General features: G+C 48.5%; 1 protein-coding gene across 4 annotated transcripts in view; it reads left to right on the forward strand.

Moving 5' to 3' along the window:
• The window catches only part of CCDC93 (coiled-coil domain containing 93), a 94,259-nt gene extending 83,288 nt beyond the window's left edge, over positions 1-10,971 (forward strand). For all 4 annotated transcript variants that reach the window (XM_045479558.1, XM_045479556.1, XM_045479557.1 and 1 more), the window contains 3 exons: positions 1,007-1,091; positions 5,659-5,772; positions 10,565-10,971. In XM_045479558.1, coding sequence (XP_045335514.1) covers positions 1,007-1,091; positions 5,659-5,772; positions 10,565-10,618 — 253 coding nt within the window. In that variant the 3' untranslated portion in view covers positions 10,619-10,971. The remainder of the gene's footprint in view (positions 1-1,006; positions 1,092-5,658; positions 5,773-10,564) is intronic.
• Positions 10,972-17,995: the final 7,024 nt, after the last annotated feature.

Below are 17,995 nucleotides of genomic sequence, written 5' to 3' on the forward strand. Positions count from 1 at the left end.
AATGAATTACCAACTCTAGATTTTAAGCTTCATTTCTAATTAAAAACAAATCAGGGGTGCCTGGGTGGCGCGGTCGGTTAAGCGTCCGACCTCAGCCAGGTCACGATCTCGCGGTCCGTGAGTTCGAACCCCGTGTCGGGCTCTGGGCCGATGGCTCAGAGCCTGGAGCCTGTTTCCAATTCTGTGTCTCCCTCTCTCTCTGCCCCTTCCCCGTTCATGCTCTGTCTCTCTCTGTCCCAAAAATAAATAAACGTTGAAAAAAAAAAAATTAAAAAACAAATCAAAAAAAAACCCCACAGTTCGGTGGTAAGATTCAGCTTCAATTAGCGAGTTATAACCCTGTGGCATTTCTAAAAATGGCGCCTTCATCATCATCATTTCCTGATAATTGGGAGAGGCTGCAGTGTTGGAGTGTGTTTGTGATGAGCTCTGCTGTCTGTCAGCCCATCCTTTGGAAAAATTCTCAATCCTTGCGTCCGTGTGCTCTGACCCTTCTGGTGCCATTCCCAGTGCACAACAGGAAGTGAAGGACACCAGGAAAGCCACTGGTTTAGCTGCTGCTTTTAGAAACAGGACCAGGTTTCCCAACCCCAGTTTTAGGAAGATCTCAGGATATGTCTGCCAGTCTGGAGCAGTGCCTGCAAATCCCCAGATTTCTAAAAACAAAATGGAATCCATGTCCTAGGCAGTGCATGTCATTGTCAAAGTAAAAAAAAGTTTTTGTTGGAAAAAAAAAAAAGTTTTTGTTGATTTTAATGATATATTGTTTTACTTTAAGAAAATACATTATCACTTAAGAAAATTGTAGAGAAAGTGACAAAAAAGATTAATATTTAGTTAAGAGATGAAGCTAATTTTTGTGCCTTCCTCAGAGTTTAGAATCTTTAACTGCTGGGGACCTGGGTGCCTCTTGGGGCATCATCTGGGTATGGGGAGGACTCCCTGACACCGCCCCCTTCCTCAGCATCCTGTGTGCGAGTCGTAACTCCGCTGATTTTTTTTTCAGAGCCATGGCCTCCCCTGCTACCCGGGACCAGTTTTTACGTCAGATGGAACAGATCGTAGAAGGAATTAAGCAAAGTAGAATGAAGGTCAGATGGCTGTTTTCCTATAATACAACCTGGATTTCATACTGGTTTTAGAGAAGGCCCTGGGAAGAGCAGGCCTCTTGTGGTTGACCTGGGGACGTGCTCCCGATCCTGAAGACACATCTTCAGTGTCTACAGAGTGGGTTCCCACCATACCTCTGACCCTGCAGTGGGCAGGGCCAGCTCCAAAGGCAGCTGGTGTTCCAAGGCAGCTCCTAACAGTGGCTCCTGTGGACTGAATACCCACTGTGAGCTAAGCATGGTGCTATTCCTCCTAAAAGCCTTCTTAAGCAAGTAGTGTTACCCCCATTTTATAGATGGGGAAACCCACTTTCACCAGTAGGCTTCCTCTCTTACCCAGAATCTCTTCTTACCTGGATCTTTGGCCTGAGATTCTACCATTAGAGATTCATTTCTTAGGATCTTGAGAGCATTTTAGTTTTCAGAAGTCCTCTATAAAAAATGCATATAATTGTCAAACTGAATTCTAAAGTGAGAGGATATTATGCTCAGAAATCAGAAGAGAGAAGAGGAATTGATAGGTGTTGTGGGAGTTCTAGAGATAGTTACAGAGAATCATTCAGCCTGGGGCCAGTATGGGGTTTTCATCGCTTTGTGGCTGTGCACTTGGGCCATTTTGATAGTAGTAAGGAAGATTTGATGACTGTCTGGAAACCAGGTGTAGTTATAGTTTTCTACTGTGATAACCAGATGAATCCTAACTAATAGTTCCAAATCTCTTACTTTTGGTCCACTTAAAAAATGGATCACACCAGAGTGGTCCTCAGACATGGCAGTAAAACCTTCTGGGGACTTAGGTCATCTCCTCTCATGAGCTAGGGGCAAAGTGGTCCAGTGAGCCATGCTAGAATGTAAACACATGAAGGAAAGGATACCGGTAGGACTTGTCATCATAAGAACTCACAAAAAACAGACATTCAAGCTGCCTGTAATCTCATCTCACAAGAGATGAACTAAGGGCAAAATATCTTTATATCCCTTTCCCTAGAGAAAGGATTAATCTCCCCATTAATGACTTCAATAAAATGATGTCAGTGGAGCAAAAAATAAAATTATCACTTAGTGGCAAGACTATTCAGCCACAAAAACGAAAGCAGTCATGAGAATGTACACATACCCAATGCAAGACAGTCCCTTGATGACCTAGGGTGTAACGTAGAAGGAGGACAAAGAATCTAGCTAAGTGTAAGCCTTTCACAACCCAGATCCCAGCGTGGTGGACCTTTCCACCCTTGCCAGGCTCCTCCTTGGGGAGCTGCTCTTGTCCGTAGGAAAGGACACTAGGAATTTATTGGGTTTTTTCCTTTGGCTTCCCCTTCCTGTTTACCAGGAGATAAGTTGTAAAGATGTGGCGTACTGGATAGGTGGTCAGGACCATGGGCAGAGAGGGCTCTCTTCTTCATGTCTGCATCCCCAGTGGCGAATATAACACCTGACCGTGGTGGGCTTTTAAGAACTGTTTGCTGGGCTCAGAGCCTGGAGCCTGTTTCCGATTCTGTGTCTCCCTCTCTCTCTGCCCCTCCCCCGTTCATGCTCTCTCTCTGTCCCAAAAATGAATGGACGTTGAAAAAAAAAAAAAAAATTAAAAAAAAAAAAAAAAAAAAAAAAAAAAGAACTGTTTGCTGGGGCGCCTGGGTGGCGCAGTCGGTTAAGCGTCCAACTTCAGCCAGGTCACGATCTCGCGGTCCGTGAGTTCGAGCCCCGCGTCGGGCTCTGGGCTGATGGCTCAGAGCCTGGAGCCTATTTCCGATTCTGTGTCTCCCTCTCTCTCTGCCCCTCCCCCGTTCATGCTCTGTCTCTCTCTGTCCCAAAAATAAATAAACGTTGAAAAAAAAAAAATTAAAAAAAAAAAAAAACTGTTTGCTGAGTGAATGATTGCATTAAATTGACTCTAAAGGCAGTTCTCAGAGATGGTTTGGGGCAAGTTTGAATATTGACTGGCACTTCAAAGGCAAGAAGTCTGTCTTTGCAGAACAACATTCATTCAGATGCATTTCTTTTGATGTGTTTGAAAAACCATCGCTCTCCCTATCCATGGTGGTACCTGCTCAGAGTGTATGTGGCAGGGGAGTCAGTGTCCTCCCAGGGCATGGACGTCCCCAGGCACAGAACTGGCAGGTGCAGAATATACACAGAGTAGACCATAGACCAGCAGTGCCTACAAATGATAGAGAAGGTGTTTATGGTGCATCGAAGGGTTCCTGAGTAAAGAGATAGTCACATACTGGCAGGCATTTTGACCTGATCCTGAGGAGAAGTCTCTGGATTTCTGGAATACTGAGAGCAAGTGCCCAGTGTAAGAAGGGGTTCCTGACCTAGAGTGTGAAGGGGGATAAGCAAGGCATGAGAACCATGTGCTTGGGCTAGGGGTGCTAGGACAGTGGGAAAATAAAACTCAGCCTTAAGCCAGCTCCTGATTCTGAGAGCAAAGAGGACCCTTACACTTCTTACCACCAGCACTCTAGGGCATCCAGTGTAAACACAAAACAGAGTCTTTGCTGAATGGCTATTGTAAACCAAGTGACGTGCCATTCATACAATATTTAGTCCCACATATACTTATATACACAGGTAACAAAACCTGTGATCTAGGTGATATTACCCTTATTTTGCAACTAGGGGACCTATCTTTCAAAAAGGTTAAATAACCTGCCCAGGGAAACACAACAAGTGACAGGGGTAGGATTGCTCATTCCATTTCAGGGTTGCTACACCACCTCCCATGTGGGGTCCTGGATACACTGAAATTAAATTGATTATAGGGCCATGTTTTTTTTTTAATGTTTTTATTTATTTTTGAGACAAAGAGCATGAGCAAGGGAGGGGCAGAGAGAGAGGGAAATGCAGAATCTGAAGCAGGCTCCCGATGCAGGGCTTGAACTCACGGGCTGTGAGATCATGACTTGAGCTGAAATTAGACACTCAACCAACTGAGCCACCCAGGCACCCCTATAGGACCATGTTTATATCACTGGGACGTGGTCAGTCATGGCCAGACTTTCTGCTGGAGGACAAAGCAGGCAGGAAAGGCCTGGGGTCGATCTGCCTGCTGTGCTAGTTAGGAGGTAGGGACCCAGTGGAAAAAGTGTCTGGCAGCTGTGAGAACTGGGGTCCAGCAAGTAAGAGCAGTGGGAATTGTGGCAGGAACCATTTTCATTTGGATGGTATCAGGAAGCCTGCCAGAAGGGAGCACGGGACACACTGGGGAAGGCGGGTTACCAGACTCCAGACCTGGGCGCAGGTATGCGACAGGTGCCCACGTGCAGACCTATAGAAAGAGGAGAGCAGGGTCTCAGGATTAGGTCACCAGGAGACTTAGGAACTGTATACATGGTCAGGAGCAGACCGGGCAGATGAATGCCCATGTGGGGTGGGCCTTCCCCCAAGCAAGGTTGGAAAGGGCTCGGGGGGTGCACCGGGTCACACTTCACCCACGTGATCAGCCCATAGCATGGCACGGGGCTGAGTGCGGAATATGGTGCAGCCAGTTCGACGTTACCCTGTGTCAACTGTGTAATCCCTCCCGATGCGTCACTCAGAAGCGCTGTTCGGGCATCAGAAGACCAGTGAATTCATCCAGCGCGCTCTTGACCACCTGCCACCAGCCAGGCACCAGCTCACCACCATAACTTTCTGCCCAAATGTCACTTCCTCAGAGAGCGCTCCCTGACCATCCAGTCTGAGGATGCCACGCATGCTCCTCTCTGTCTGCCAACCCTGTCATTCTCTTCACCGTACTGATCATGGGTGTGAATTTGCACGCGGAGCTCTGTGTAAGGTGCTTGGTTAGTGTCAGTCCCTCTAGCATGCACCCTCCGTGGGAGCAGTGACATTGCCTCGTCACCACAGCATTTAGTGCCCAGGGTGTCCACACAGTATTTGTTGAATGACAAAGCTGTTAGGTACCTTAGGAAAGTCTCTCTAACCCAAATCCAGCCTTTATTTATGAGGTCACCATCCTGGAAACAACCTTAATTGTGTGTGACTAGAAAGATGGGTGAAATTAGCAGGGTGATCAGGAATATTGTATAGTTTTAATTGTAGGAATTGTACAATAGTGTGAGAAATACTTGTGCTAAATGAAAAGGGAACTCAGTTATTTAAATAGGAGTTTCTCAGGCTCAACACAATCAATATTTTGGACCAGGAATGACTACTCCTTGTTGTGTACGTTGTAGAATGTTTAGCAGCATCGCTGGCTCCTAGCAGCACCCCCTCCTCACAGGTGTCTGTCCCCAGACATTGCCTCATGCCCTTTGGGGGGCAAAATAGCCCATGGTTGAGAACCACTAACCTGTTTGTTGTGAAACTGTAATCACACATACACACACACACACACAGGAACAGTTAGTGCCCAATGATAGGAGAATTGCTGATTGAAGTAGACAAGCCTCTATGTAATGTCATGCAAATAATAAATCCCAGAAGTAATGTATAGAAGGTAAATGAAGTCCACAGAAATGTTGGTAATACTCACCTTTTGGATGCTGCCAGCAGCCCTTGGTCACAATAGGCCTTTTCATCACTGTTTTCTGAAATGTTTCAACAGATGGAAAAGAAGAAGCAAGAGAACAAAATGAGAAGAGACCAGTTGAATGACCAGTACTTGGAACTGTTAGAAAAACAAAGGCTGTACTTCAAGACTGTGAAAGAGTTCAAGGAGGTAAGAGGAGGGTTGGGGAGGGCATGTAAGGCTATGGGGGCCCGGGGGTGGGGGAGGGGAGGGGGGCACTGGGGGGCACTGGGAATGGATTCTCTGGTTTTCCACTGGTCCGTAATAGCAGCTTGGCGGTGTGATCCCAACAGTAACGCACGACATCTAGGTGGTTCAGGACTGTGTAGTTCGGGGGCCCGTCTTGAGTCTCGAGATGAATGTTTCAGAGACAATGATGTCTTTATTTTCATTCCTCTGACATTTAATGAGCATATCAAACTCACAAGGAAAAGCACTATCGGCCTGCATCCAGAGTCACTTGGAAACAGCAGTTGTTCTAAATTCAGGTCTGTAATAAGATGGGGAGAGACCTTGAGAAGCCTGTGGAAAGAATGAATTTTGAGCATGGCGGGTTTGGATTCAAGCTCCACCTTTACCACTTACCAACTGTGCACTTGGCCAGTGACTTAATCCCTCCAAACCCATTTCCTCGTTGCTGGATTCTGTTGGGTCAGGCGAGGGATGAAAGCATCTAGCACTCTGGCTCCTGTCGTGCCCAACACTCAACTGAATTTTGTTGGTCTCTGTCATTTCTGCCTGCATTTGGGCAGGGTTTCTCTTCATGGGTCCACACAGAAAAGTGTTTTCCCTTTGCTTAAGAGATTTTCCAGAAAAGAGACTTCATTTTGTCACTTTCTAGGGTATCAGCCACTTCATTTTCAGGAATTCCTCCCCCCTTTCTAACCCAAATCCATGTGGTTTCAGTGAGTTTGGAAATGGCTGACTATAGAGGAGCCAGAGGTGTAGTTGTATCCTGGTGTTTGGTCTACAGAATAAAAAATATAATCTATTCATACCAATAATTTTGTTCTATATATTTTTAGACTTTTCTCTCTTCCTTCCTTTCTACCCTTTTTCCTTTTCTACTTCTCTTTTTTTTTTTTTTTAATGTTCATTTATTTATTTTAAGAGAGAGAAAGTACATGTGAGTAAGCAGGGGAGGGGCAGAGAGAGAGAGAGAGAGAGAGAGAGAGGGAGAGAATCCCAATGCAGGACTCGATCCCAGAACCATGAGATCGTGACCTGAGCCTAAATCAAGAGTTGGACGCTTAATTGACTGAGCCACCCAGGCAACCCTCCTTCCTTTTTTTTTTTTTTTTTTTTTTAAATTTAACTTTTGGGAGCCACAACCCATAGACATTTTGAAATCTTTATACTTTCCATAAATGTTCTTCCAGCTCCTACCAGGCCCCTGGGGGTATATCAAGACCCAGTCCCTATGTCAAGGAGCTTATTTTGTGGTTGGGGGGACAGATAACAAGCTAGGAAACAGAAACCCTAGTAAATAAGTATTAACATATAAGAGGTAATTTCACTTTTTGCCAGGGGGTTGGGGGTACTAATGGAGATGGTGTGGTTAGGGAAGATCTCTCTCAGATGAAGACTTGGCCATGGGCAGAGCAGGAGTGAGACCTAAGGCCAGGCAGCATGGGAGAGTGACTAGGTGGTGAGGTGCTCTTGGTAGGAGCCCCTTGTGGTTAGCAGGGGTTGGAAGGGCTAGTGAGCTAGCGGGCAAGGATCAAATAGGACCTAGAAGAGCTCTTTTTTGCCCTTCAATGCAAATAACTCACAAAGAGAAAAGGCCCAGTGGAGAGGAATTACATTTCAAATATTGTTTGGACATGTCAGCACTGCCCTTTTGACAGCAGAAACAAAAAGCAGGTAAGTTGGGGAGGATGAGTATAAGCGGTCAAAATCAAAGCAAATAAAAGTGAAATGGAAAAGCTCAGGGCTAAAGGCTTAGGGTGACCTCCAAAGGAAACTGTTCCTTCAGATACATTAAGCATCAAGATTTCTGTCGCGGCCTCCTCAGGCACAGACACTCGCATGTCAGAGGGCAAGGGAGGGTCTCTCCAAGCCAGCTGAGACTCCTAGACCATGTCCTTGCCCATGCCTATTTTCTTCGGTCCAAAGCAAGTTGGAGAGATAAAGGGGAAGGAGAATATAATATGTCCTTCAGACAGCTACATATATTTCATTTAAAGGACTTACCTTTTGGGGAAAAAAACGCATACTTTCTTGTTTTTCGACATTAAAACTGATAGTATGTACTCCTTTTTTTTTTTTTTTTTTAATGTTTTACTTGGCAAAACTTTAAAATTAGCCATCGCATGTCAGTGTCCCCACATCTCGAACCTTTTCCATAAGCTCCTCTGAGGTAACCTGGCCCCTCTTGGGGCCCCCACAGGTTGAGGGGGAAGCGACAGTGGAGGCCGACTCCCCTCCAGTTCCCACCCCATCCCTTCAGCCAGGCTGATTCTGCTATGTTACGTATTGTGGTACCGGTCAGATCTCATTGGCAATAGATGCACAGTTTGGGAAGGCAGACTTTCATCCCAGGGCAGAGTCTGGGATGATGAACCCTCTCTGTTCTGCCCTCTTTCTTTGTCTCTCCCCAACTTGCCTCGTCATCTACTCCTGGGTTCTAGATTCCCACCGTATCCTAGTCTCTGGCACTCATCACTTCGTGCAGAGCACAGTTATCATCGTCCAGAGCATGGCCCTTGGCCACATTACTACTTCCGCTTCATTGGATTTGGTTTCCTCCAGATTCATCGAGCTCAGTGGTGCCCCTCGTCCTGACTCCCAGCCTCCTCTGGTATCGAGACCCCTGACCGTGTCCAAACTCCCACAGGCTTGCTCGCCCCAGCAGGGTTTGTTAACAGCAAGGCTGCCAGGAAACAGCACATACTCTGAAATCAGTTTAATGGCCAAATTGCATTAATTAACTACGTCCCTGAAGCACAGCCTCTCCTAAGGTCACCGACCCAAGATTTCAATTCTAGCCCAGCGCTGAGGAATGCAAACCATACATTTTCACGAAGCTGGCTTTGAGCGCATAATTTCGAGGGGGCTAAAGTGCCATGTCTAGCACATAGTGGGCCCCATACGGTCTTCAGTAGGAAAGAAACAGAATCAAGGGAGGTATTTTCCCTTTTCTTCTAGAAAGAAATGCCTAAGGGACCCTTTCTGTATTTGCTTTGAACAGACAGACGGTGTCATTCTGTGGTTTCCCAAAAGGCCTCCAGTAGCTTGCATGAAACTTAATCAGGGCTCACACATACCAGGTACAGCCAGAGAGTTCAGGCACCGTCTGAGCGTTGTGTGGTCCCCAGAATTATCCCTGCTGGGGACCCTGCCACAGGAGCACTTGGATGCTTCTGAGTTGTTTTTGCCTCGTTTGAAAGTTGAAGTGGGTGACAACTGAATGTATTTAGTCATTGTTTTGTTGTTTTATCTTTTTGTTATGGAAATTTTCAAAAAATACACAGAAGTAAAGAGAGTAGTTTAATAATAAATAGTATGACTGCCTGCCTGTTCTTGTTCCATCCCCCCCGCACCCCCCCCCCCCCCCCCCCCGCCACACACACGCACTCAGTCTTTGGCTGGAGGTTTCCTCCCCAAGCAAGTCTCAGTAACCCGTTTTAAAAAGGAAAACTTCGTTCTCTAGTCCAACAAATGTTACTCAACTTCTTTCTCTTCCCACCCCCCGGGAAAAAGTAACTGTCTCCCCCTCCAGAGACATGTGCTCAAAAAGTGTTAGAGTACTCTGCTTCTGACAGAATAATTCAGCCTTACCCCAGGCCCAGAGCCCAGCTATTCCCCAGCTCTGAGGAGAAAAATAAGTACCTACAGGGGAACTGGCACTTAGTAAAAAAAAAAGGGCCACTGCAGACATGAGCCACAACACTGCCGGAAAGAACAAAGGGCCTCCGGAGAGCTGAGAGTACATAGCCAGGCCCAGAAAGGACCTTGGGTTCTTGACTCTTGGGTTCTTGGATGCAGGGGGTTGAAGGGTGAAAGAATTTCTTCCCCACTAGGGGAATCCCCAGGAAGCATGGCTACTGGAGGCCTGGCCTCACTCTCAGGCCTCGGGCCTCAGCCCTCCAGCTTGTGTGTCCAGGCCCTTCCCACTACCATGTGCACCTCTCAGTTTAAACAGGGCTCCTGGTGACATGGCCAGAGGAAGGAGGGGACACTGTTTGCCAGCAGATGGAGGTATCAAGGATATCCTGAGCTGTCAAGTCCAGAGGGAACAAGAGGGAAGGAGGATGCCTAGTGAGAAGCTTTGGAACGTGTTTAAGGAAGGGGGGATACAAAGCGATGCAGAGGTGACCTTGCGCCACTGGACATCAGATTCCACACACACAGGATGGCACCTGTGACCTCCCTCGGTCATCTCCCTCAGGACATGCAGTAATGGATTTCAGACAGCTCAGTGTTAAAAGGGGAGGTGTCCCTCAATGCATTTCTCTCACCCTGTGTTCTGTTAGTTTCTTTCTTAAAGCCAAGGATATTCTTGACCTTCACTGTTGTCAGAGTAAGAACTTTGCTGTGTGTTCTGCTTGCTGTGTGAGCTGGGTCACTCCTTCTGCGGCTGGCTCCAAGGACCTTGCCCCTTTCTTATCGTAGTGGTCCAAGATTGGAACATAAAAGTGTCTGCCCTCTGCTGCTGTCCCCTTGAGCATTTCAGTGACTTCACGAAGTCTTGCGATGACTGCCTAATCCTCATCCAGTTCTCAGTCTGACAGCCCAGAAGCCAATTGTCATTATAGTTGTTTTGGCACTGAATCAGGTGCACGTCTCCCGTCATGCTGGTGGCAGCGTGCAAGGGGGCTGGTTTAGTCAGTCAGTAGCTGTCTCTCCTGGGACTGGGGAAAAGGTAGTAAGACCGTCAGGTTCACGTGGGAGCTCATGTGGTCACCACCTCTCTGCATGCCGTCTCTCTGTTCCTTTCCAGGAGGGCCGTAAGAATGAGGTGCTGCTGTCCAAGGTGAAAGCCAAGGCCTCCTGAAAACTCCCAGACGTCATCGTATGTCATTGTTTTTTGTTTTTTGGGTTTTTTTTAATGCCATATATCGACTACAGGCTGGTGAAGTGGTTCCAAACACTACAGTAGAGAGATGCACCTCAACACTCTGGGTACTTCCTTCCTCCCATTTGCTTCCGTTTCATCTCTCTGATGCCGATGGAATCAGACAGTGTGCACCTGGCGGCTTGGATAATGCCCGTCGTCCTATGAAGAAATGTGGGCAGTATTTGTTCTGTGTCGGTTCAACTTTTGTTTTTCCAGTAACATTGCACATATGAAGGTACCTGTATCTGTATGGACTCTCTGAATAAAAAGGAATTCGTTTGTTCAGCAAATGTTAATTGAGCAAGCAGTGAGAAGTAAACCCTGAGGGAAACAGACGTGTAAAACACAGGCCCTGCAGCTCAGGCCCCAGCAAGGAGCCTGGGGAGCAAACGTAGCCCGCTGGACCCCAGAGCTTGGTCGGCTGAGATTTTTTTTTTTTTTTTTTAGTAAACAAAGGCTTTTAGCTGAACGACCAGCCCATGTGAGTGGTGGTCTTGTAGACCCTTCACTTACCTGTGTGCCTTTTGTTCCTGCCCGCCCCCCAGATGCCAGCCAGCGGTCGTAATGGTGTAGCAACAAGAATGAGAGCTCAGTGGCCGCCGCTGCTTCTGTTCTTACACAGTACTCAAGTTTACTTCACCAAAAATTGCAAACAGGGGCCTCACACTGACGACACCTAAATAAGTATGACACCTTCAGACCCTGTTTCTCTCTTGAGTCACGGCCAGACGTGGCTGGTCTTGTGCACCCCCCTCATTAAGAGCGCATTCCGTGTGCGCCACATCTGGGCAGATCATGGGCGGAGCACAGAGGTGAGACACAGACACACCATTCACCGAGGTCCAGGGCAGCATGTGATAGATCCCAGAGCGACTGGCCATGAAGAGAAACCAGAGGGCGCTGGACGAGGCAGAGCAGTGAGGTGTGCAGAGATCCGGGAGGCTTTGTGGAGGAGGCAGGACGTGGGCTAGGTCTGAACGGAGAGTTGCATGTTAATAGGCAGAGACAGGTGGGAAGGTCAATTTGGATAAAGTACAACTATAGTTAAAAACACGAGAGGGCGCAGGGGGAGTATAAGTGTGTTTCTTGGGAAAGGAGTGGATAGGCCCGTCTCTGCAGGAAAGGCAGGCTGGGATCAGCTTTTGGGGGCCCTTGAAGGAAGGCAGAGTGGTGGACTTGACCCTCTGAAAACGAGCAGTCCAAACCAGACACGGAGCTCCGCCTGCCCTGGCTGCCCGGGGTCTGGCAGCTCAGTCATGTTCCGTTAACCCCCGTGTGAGGTTTGCTTCATTCCGAATAAACCTTGCACCCGTACTCATCAGCAGGTTTGGACCATGAAATGGAAAAGCTTACACGTGTCAGGCAGGTAGGGCATTCGGGGAAGCCTCAGGAACACCATGTTTTAGTTCCCTAATGTATGCATTAAGCAGATGTGATGTGGACAGACTGAACGCTCTCGCGCTGGGTGAACAACACCCGTTGGTGTCTGCGCCAGGGCAGCGAGGCCTGTGTGATGAGGCTGGAGCAACACTGTGTGATCTGAAGCTGCCCTGTGCCGAGTGTGCTCTTCCTAGGCCGTGTCTGTCTCCCTCTGGCTGCTCCCTCGGCCATGGTCATCTGCAGATTGATTTTTGCAAGGGCCCCGTGAAGCTGAAGCAAATGACACAGCCAGAAAGCAAGCAGGTGGCTCTCTGAGGACAGGGGAGGGAGATGGCAGTTTGACTGCACGTTGTTTTAGGTTCAGGGAAACATGCGTGTTTTCTTGTCGAGAAACTCGTAGACCCATCCCTGACAACGCAGGAGCAGTTATGAGATGATGTGTGCAAAGGTGATGGGAGGAGGAGTGGGTGGTATTCTGGGGTTCGGTCGCCCGCCTCTCTGCTGTCGGGGAACGTATGGCATGGCTAATCCAAAGCAACTAATAATGCTTTTTAAAAGCGAGGGCGTGTATTGGGCTATGTTTCCAAAAAGTTTCATTTGATTGTGTTTTGGTATAGGTTAGTTCCTATTCCTTGGACGCTTCTGGAGTTAGACCACAGGAGCCAGTCTCAAGAACTCCATGTTTGCCACAGATGACCCACAAAGTGCTAATTGTCTTTGTGAGTAATTAGGACACTTAAGCGTGCCTTACAGCCAGGCCTTACAGGTTCAAGTGATGCCCGAGGCCCCCTTCATTTCAGAAGCGACTCAGGGGAGTTCCTCCCAGGACATCTTATGTGCCCAGAGTATGGCTGCGTATTCAGCTTAGCCCACAGACTGTTCTGGAATTAAAAAAAAAAAAAAAAAAAAAAAACAGCAGCAGCAGGGACACATCCTTAAGTTACTTTTATGAAATGAGGAATGAGGTTTCCCCCAGGAAGCATTGAGTTGTCCCTGTTCGGCCAGAGCAGTGAGCTTGTTTGGCAGCCTTCCCGGGGCTGGCCGCCGGGTGCCCTGACCTTCTCCGCCAGCCTCTGGGCCAGGGGCTGTCCTCCCCCACATGCATCGCACGGAGTGAATGGGGCTGCCTTGGTTTAAACCCCAAGCAGAGCTGCTGAGCAGTCCAGACTGGAGGACCACAAGGCATCATATCTCTTGTCCTTGGCCCGGATTCGGTCTCAGGGGTCAACTAATTACACTTAGAGGGAGGTGCCGAATGTTAGAGAATGCTGCCCAGACTCCACAGGAGGGTCTGTTTCCGTTTTGAACAGAGAGGGCAAATTCTAAGTTAGGGCTAAGTCCTTGATAGAGCCTCAGGTGTACATTTGTAACTAGGTCCTGGTCCGTTGCCCATATCCTGTAGGTACCCAGGTCCTGCCACTGTCTCCAGAGTCTGGCAGCAGGCCCGGAAGGCAGAGGGGCTGGTACCGAGAGCAGGCCCCTCTCAGGCCGAGGAAGCGCTCTCTGACGAACGGCGTAGCTCTTGGGACCTCCCAAAACCAGGAGCAGAGGATAGGGAAGGCCTCAGGCAGCCCTCTACTACCTCACCAAGCACCGTCCCCAGGACCTCAGGCTGAATATTGATGGCCCCGACTACATCTGCAGGAACCAAAGCAGACCTGCTGGAAAAGGCACTTTGGGCAGCAAGCAGTGGCCCGTAAACCTGTGCCGCCTCAATTCCCATCACCTGGGCATGGCCTTGTCCTGCCCTCTGTGCAGGTGACTGATGATCAGTGCACAAGGGAAGTAGACATTCTAGCAGTAAGCTTTAACAGTTACTTTGACTGGGCCTGAGAGGCAGAGTTGGCTTGAATATGCTTTGAGGAAGAACATTAAGGAAGCACTTTATGATTTACTTGTGGCCGGTGTTGGCTTCAAGGCACAGCAGTACAGTGAAGAACCCCAGCAGGGTGAGGTGCCCATCGTCTGTCCGTGTGGCTGGGCACGAGTCAGGGGGTGCCCTATGTGAAGTGTCTTCAGAGCCCCCAGGCCTTGTCTTAGTCCTTTTCCCCAAGTCCAGAGCATTTCTTCTAAAGCACATGGCGGCAGGCCAAAAACACTGTGTAGAAAATCATGTTGTCACGGTCCCCAGTCTTCTCATGAGAAATGTGTAAAAGCATTGGGGGGATCTAGTAGCCGATCTGTGGCTCATTTGACAATGTGGGGAATACTCTGGGTTTTCCACATCAGCCTTACGTCAGTTCCTCAAAGGCGCCAAGCTCACAACCTGCCCGTGGCTCTTGTCCTTGCTGTTGCCTCTGCCTGGACCGCCGTCCACCCAAGATCGCGGGCAGTGGCTTTCCCTGACGGCCCCATCCTCCGTAGACCCGCTCACTGTCGGCCTGCAGCCCTGACCACGTTCTGCCCTCTCCCCTGCCATCTGTCTTGGTGGCACTGTTTGATCTCTCAGTCCTTTGCCAAGTCCGTTGCCTTCCGCCCAGAGTGGAAAAGCAGTGAAAGCCGGGACCTTGGAGTCTCCCCAGAACCTGGCTTGGGCAAATGGCCAGGAAATCCTGGTCAGATAAAAGAGCTTCTCTAAATTGTGACTTTGCATCCCTGTATTAGCAGAGTTCAAACGGAAACTTCATCTGATTTACGCTTAGTTTGAGTACAGGGAGACCATTTGATTCAGCACCTTGAGAGGATCTCTCAGAGTGTGTTTGTCATAGTCTAGCCTCGAAGCTGGGGATGACAGTGGTGTCAGGGTTTCAAACCTTTCAGAGGAATTGCCTTTCACATGTTTTCTCCCCCCATACGGTGGGAGGGAAGTAGAGGGAACATAATAATTTGAGAGATCAGATCACGAGTAGGCTTGGCTCACGGTATGTCATGAACCTAAAGGTAACTTGACTGGTTGAAATGACTCAGCCGCATGAAGCCAACAAGTGGGGCACAGCGCTGGGATGCCGCCGTGTTGGCAGAAGTAGCAGCCGCACAGCGTCCGTGGAGGGCAGCTGACGGTATCTATGGCAAGTGCCAACGCACACACTCTTTGAGCCAGCAATGCTGCTTCTAGGAGTGTTTCCTACGTACAAGGATTTTCACCACAGCATTGTTTGGAATAGCAAAAAGTCGGAAACTGCCACCAACATAGGGCAATGGTTAAATAAAGTATGGTGAATCCACACAGTGGGGTGTTCGGTTTATAAGAACAGAGTCGCTCTGTATGCACTGCCATGGGATGATCCCTAAGGTGCATGGTCAAGTGGGGGAAAAGGGGCTCTTGGTGTGCTAGTGTTTGTTTTTGGAAGGGGGAAGAGGATGGAGAAAAATGTGTGCTGATGGGTGTATACGCGTGTGTGCGCGCGCACACATGTATCATGCATACCTGCTCGCATATGCCTCGAATATCTCTGGGAGGGTGCACGCGAACCTGTCAGCCTTGCTTGCCTCTGGGGAGAGGGGTGGGAATGACTTTTCACTGTATACCTTTTGTACCTTTGGAATTTTATACCATGTACATGTATTATCTATTCAAAAAAATAAAGTTTTTAAATTTTAATTTGATTTCATTTTCTACAAAATAGCAACACGACAGAAGATTCTTGTTGGGTAAATCTGCTCTCCTTAGGAATTTAAAGCCCTAGCCCAAAGTAATTAATCTCTCATGTTCTTGGGTCTTGGGGGAAATAGGGAAGCAAGAAGGGAGCTACCTTCTAGGTAGGACAGCTCTAGGGAGATGGTTCTACTCCAGGTGTGTGTGTGCATTGGGTGATGGGAAGGGGACAGGAACAGGGAAATGGGACCATGAAGTGGCTGTACCCTGGGAACAGGCCAGGGTGGCTGGAGGATTGCTTCTCTCTCATGAGGGTCACGGCACAGCCCCGTTCCTCTGGCTCTTGGGGTGCGAAAGATGGAGATAGCACCCATGAGTCATGGCCCAAGGGAGCCATGCCTGCCCCCCATGGAGACCTGCTGTGGGTGGGCTTTTCCTCACCCCTCTCTCCGGCAGAACTGATTGTGTCCAGCCCCAGGGGAGGAGTCATGATGGCCATTCTCAAATAGACTGTGTCTGTTGGCCAAGAATCTGTTTGCGATGGGCATCTAAGCCCATTTTGGCCCCATGATGCTTAGGGAGGGGAGCTTCCTGCTTGGTGGTCAGATGCATTCGGAGAGCTCGCGTTCTTGCACATTGTTGGGGAAGGACGAGGTGTCTGGAGCAACCTGGGCCATCTTGAGACCGTGAGGAGAGAGAACCCCCACGGACTGAGCTTGGCAGATGGAACAAGCCGGACTTCCTGAAGGCACAGCAGGCCTCTGAACCAACCTGGGGACCCCACACCCCCATATTTCGGGTTCCATGAGAAAAATAACTCCCATTCAACCAACAAATAGTTGAACTTCGACTGGGTCAGGCCCTGGGAATGCAGCAGTGGACAGAGAAGACAAAAGAACGTGCCTTCACTACCCTCCCGTGGGGGAGCTACGCAAGGAGGGCAAACCGGGTAGGCCGTACGGCATTACTGCCTCAGCACGCTGACTGCGGCCGGAGGCTCGGGAATGCCTGGCTCGGCCATGATGGTTGCAGTGTTACGAGGAGTTAAGGACCACCCTTACATTCTTTACTGGCTTTTCTTTCTGGAAACTTCCCCAGGGCGCCAGTTAATCTGCTGGCTACTGGAGACATCACACCTTGTCAGGGCCGGCCCAGCATCAGCGTCCTGGTGCCATCCAGGCTCACCATAAATGTCACCAGAGCGCCTGCTTGCAAAATGCCTCCTGTCCCTCACTGCCTGTTCCATCTGACTGTTAGCCACCCTAATTTTCTTTTAATTCTATAAACCGCACGTTATTTTGTATGCTTCTGTTTTATTTTTGTCATGTGTAAGCCAGGTGTGGGTTCTATGTCTTAAACGCTATGGGCAGCTACGTTGCTCTGCGTGAATATTGGCACCTTTGGAAGATAAGGTTTACGTGGTCTCGGCTTGATTCCGGGAAGAAACCATGTCTTGCATTTTCTAGATTTGTGGGCTGTTGGGTTTCAGAAGTTTGAATCGCTATTGTTTTTATGATCAAAACGTCCCGTCCGGAAAAACCTTTCTCGGTTGTTTGTCTCTTCTTTCGGGTATCAGTGTTCTCAGCATTAGATAAACATCAACAAACAAACTCACGACCAGGGAGGGAGGGAGCCGCATGGACACCCGTGTGAGGGAGATGCCAAGCAGAGGGAGTCGTGAGGGGAAAGGCCTCGGGGTAGGAGCGGCCGTGTTAAAGGGGAGAAAAGTAGCGTACTTTATCCATTACATATGACTACATTATAAAATAAAATGATTGGTTTAGCCACAGCCTTCCTACAAGCCTAGAACTTTGTGAAACCAGATTCTGACGTGAAGACACCGTATGATACCTTAATCAGGAAATGAATCCTGACAGGGAAGAGACTAATTCCTCCTACACCCCCCCTACTCCTGTCTTAGTCGTGTTCCTCAGGCAGATTTGAAGCAGAAGAGAAACATGCTTATTAAAGAAGTTCCTGGAATGTTCATTTTAAATCGGATACTTTGCCAATAGACTTATTTCTAATACTCTTCTTAAAAGGAATTACAGGTGCATCCTTACATGAAGTCAGTCATCAACTGATCTGTTTCAGAAATCTATGCATGTTGTAATTACACTGAGTGGTCAGGGAAGGCCTCACTAACTGAAGAGAAGATTCAAGTCTGAAAGGTCCAACAGAAGTTGCCACCAAATTAGCAAGGAAACAACCTCCGTTTCCAAAGGACTCAATGTACATCATTCCTTCTGCCTGGGATGCTCCCATCATGACCCTACGTTAAGTCAAAGCCCAGGCCAATGGAACACAATCATAAAGCATCCCACCCAGGCGTAAGAGTAAACAAAACATTCCACAAGTCCCCCGCTCCCGCACCCCCCTCCCACAACCCTCCCTAGATC

Source organism: Leopardus geoffroyi, chromosome C1 (genome assembly GCF_018350155.1).
Source record: "Leopardus geoffroyi isolate Oge1 chromosome C1, O.geoffroyi_Oge1_pat1.0, whole genome shotgun sequence".
In the NCBI taxonomy this organism is placed as follows: domain Eukaryota; kingdom Metazoa; phylum Chordata; class Mammalia; order Carnivora; family Felidae; genus Leopardus; species Leopardus geoffroyi.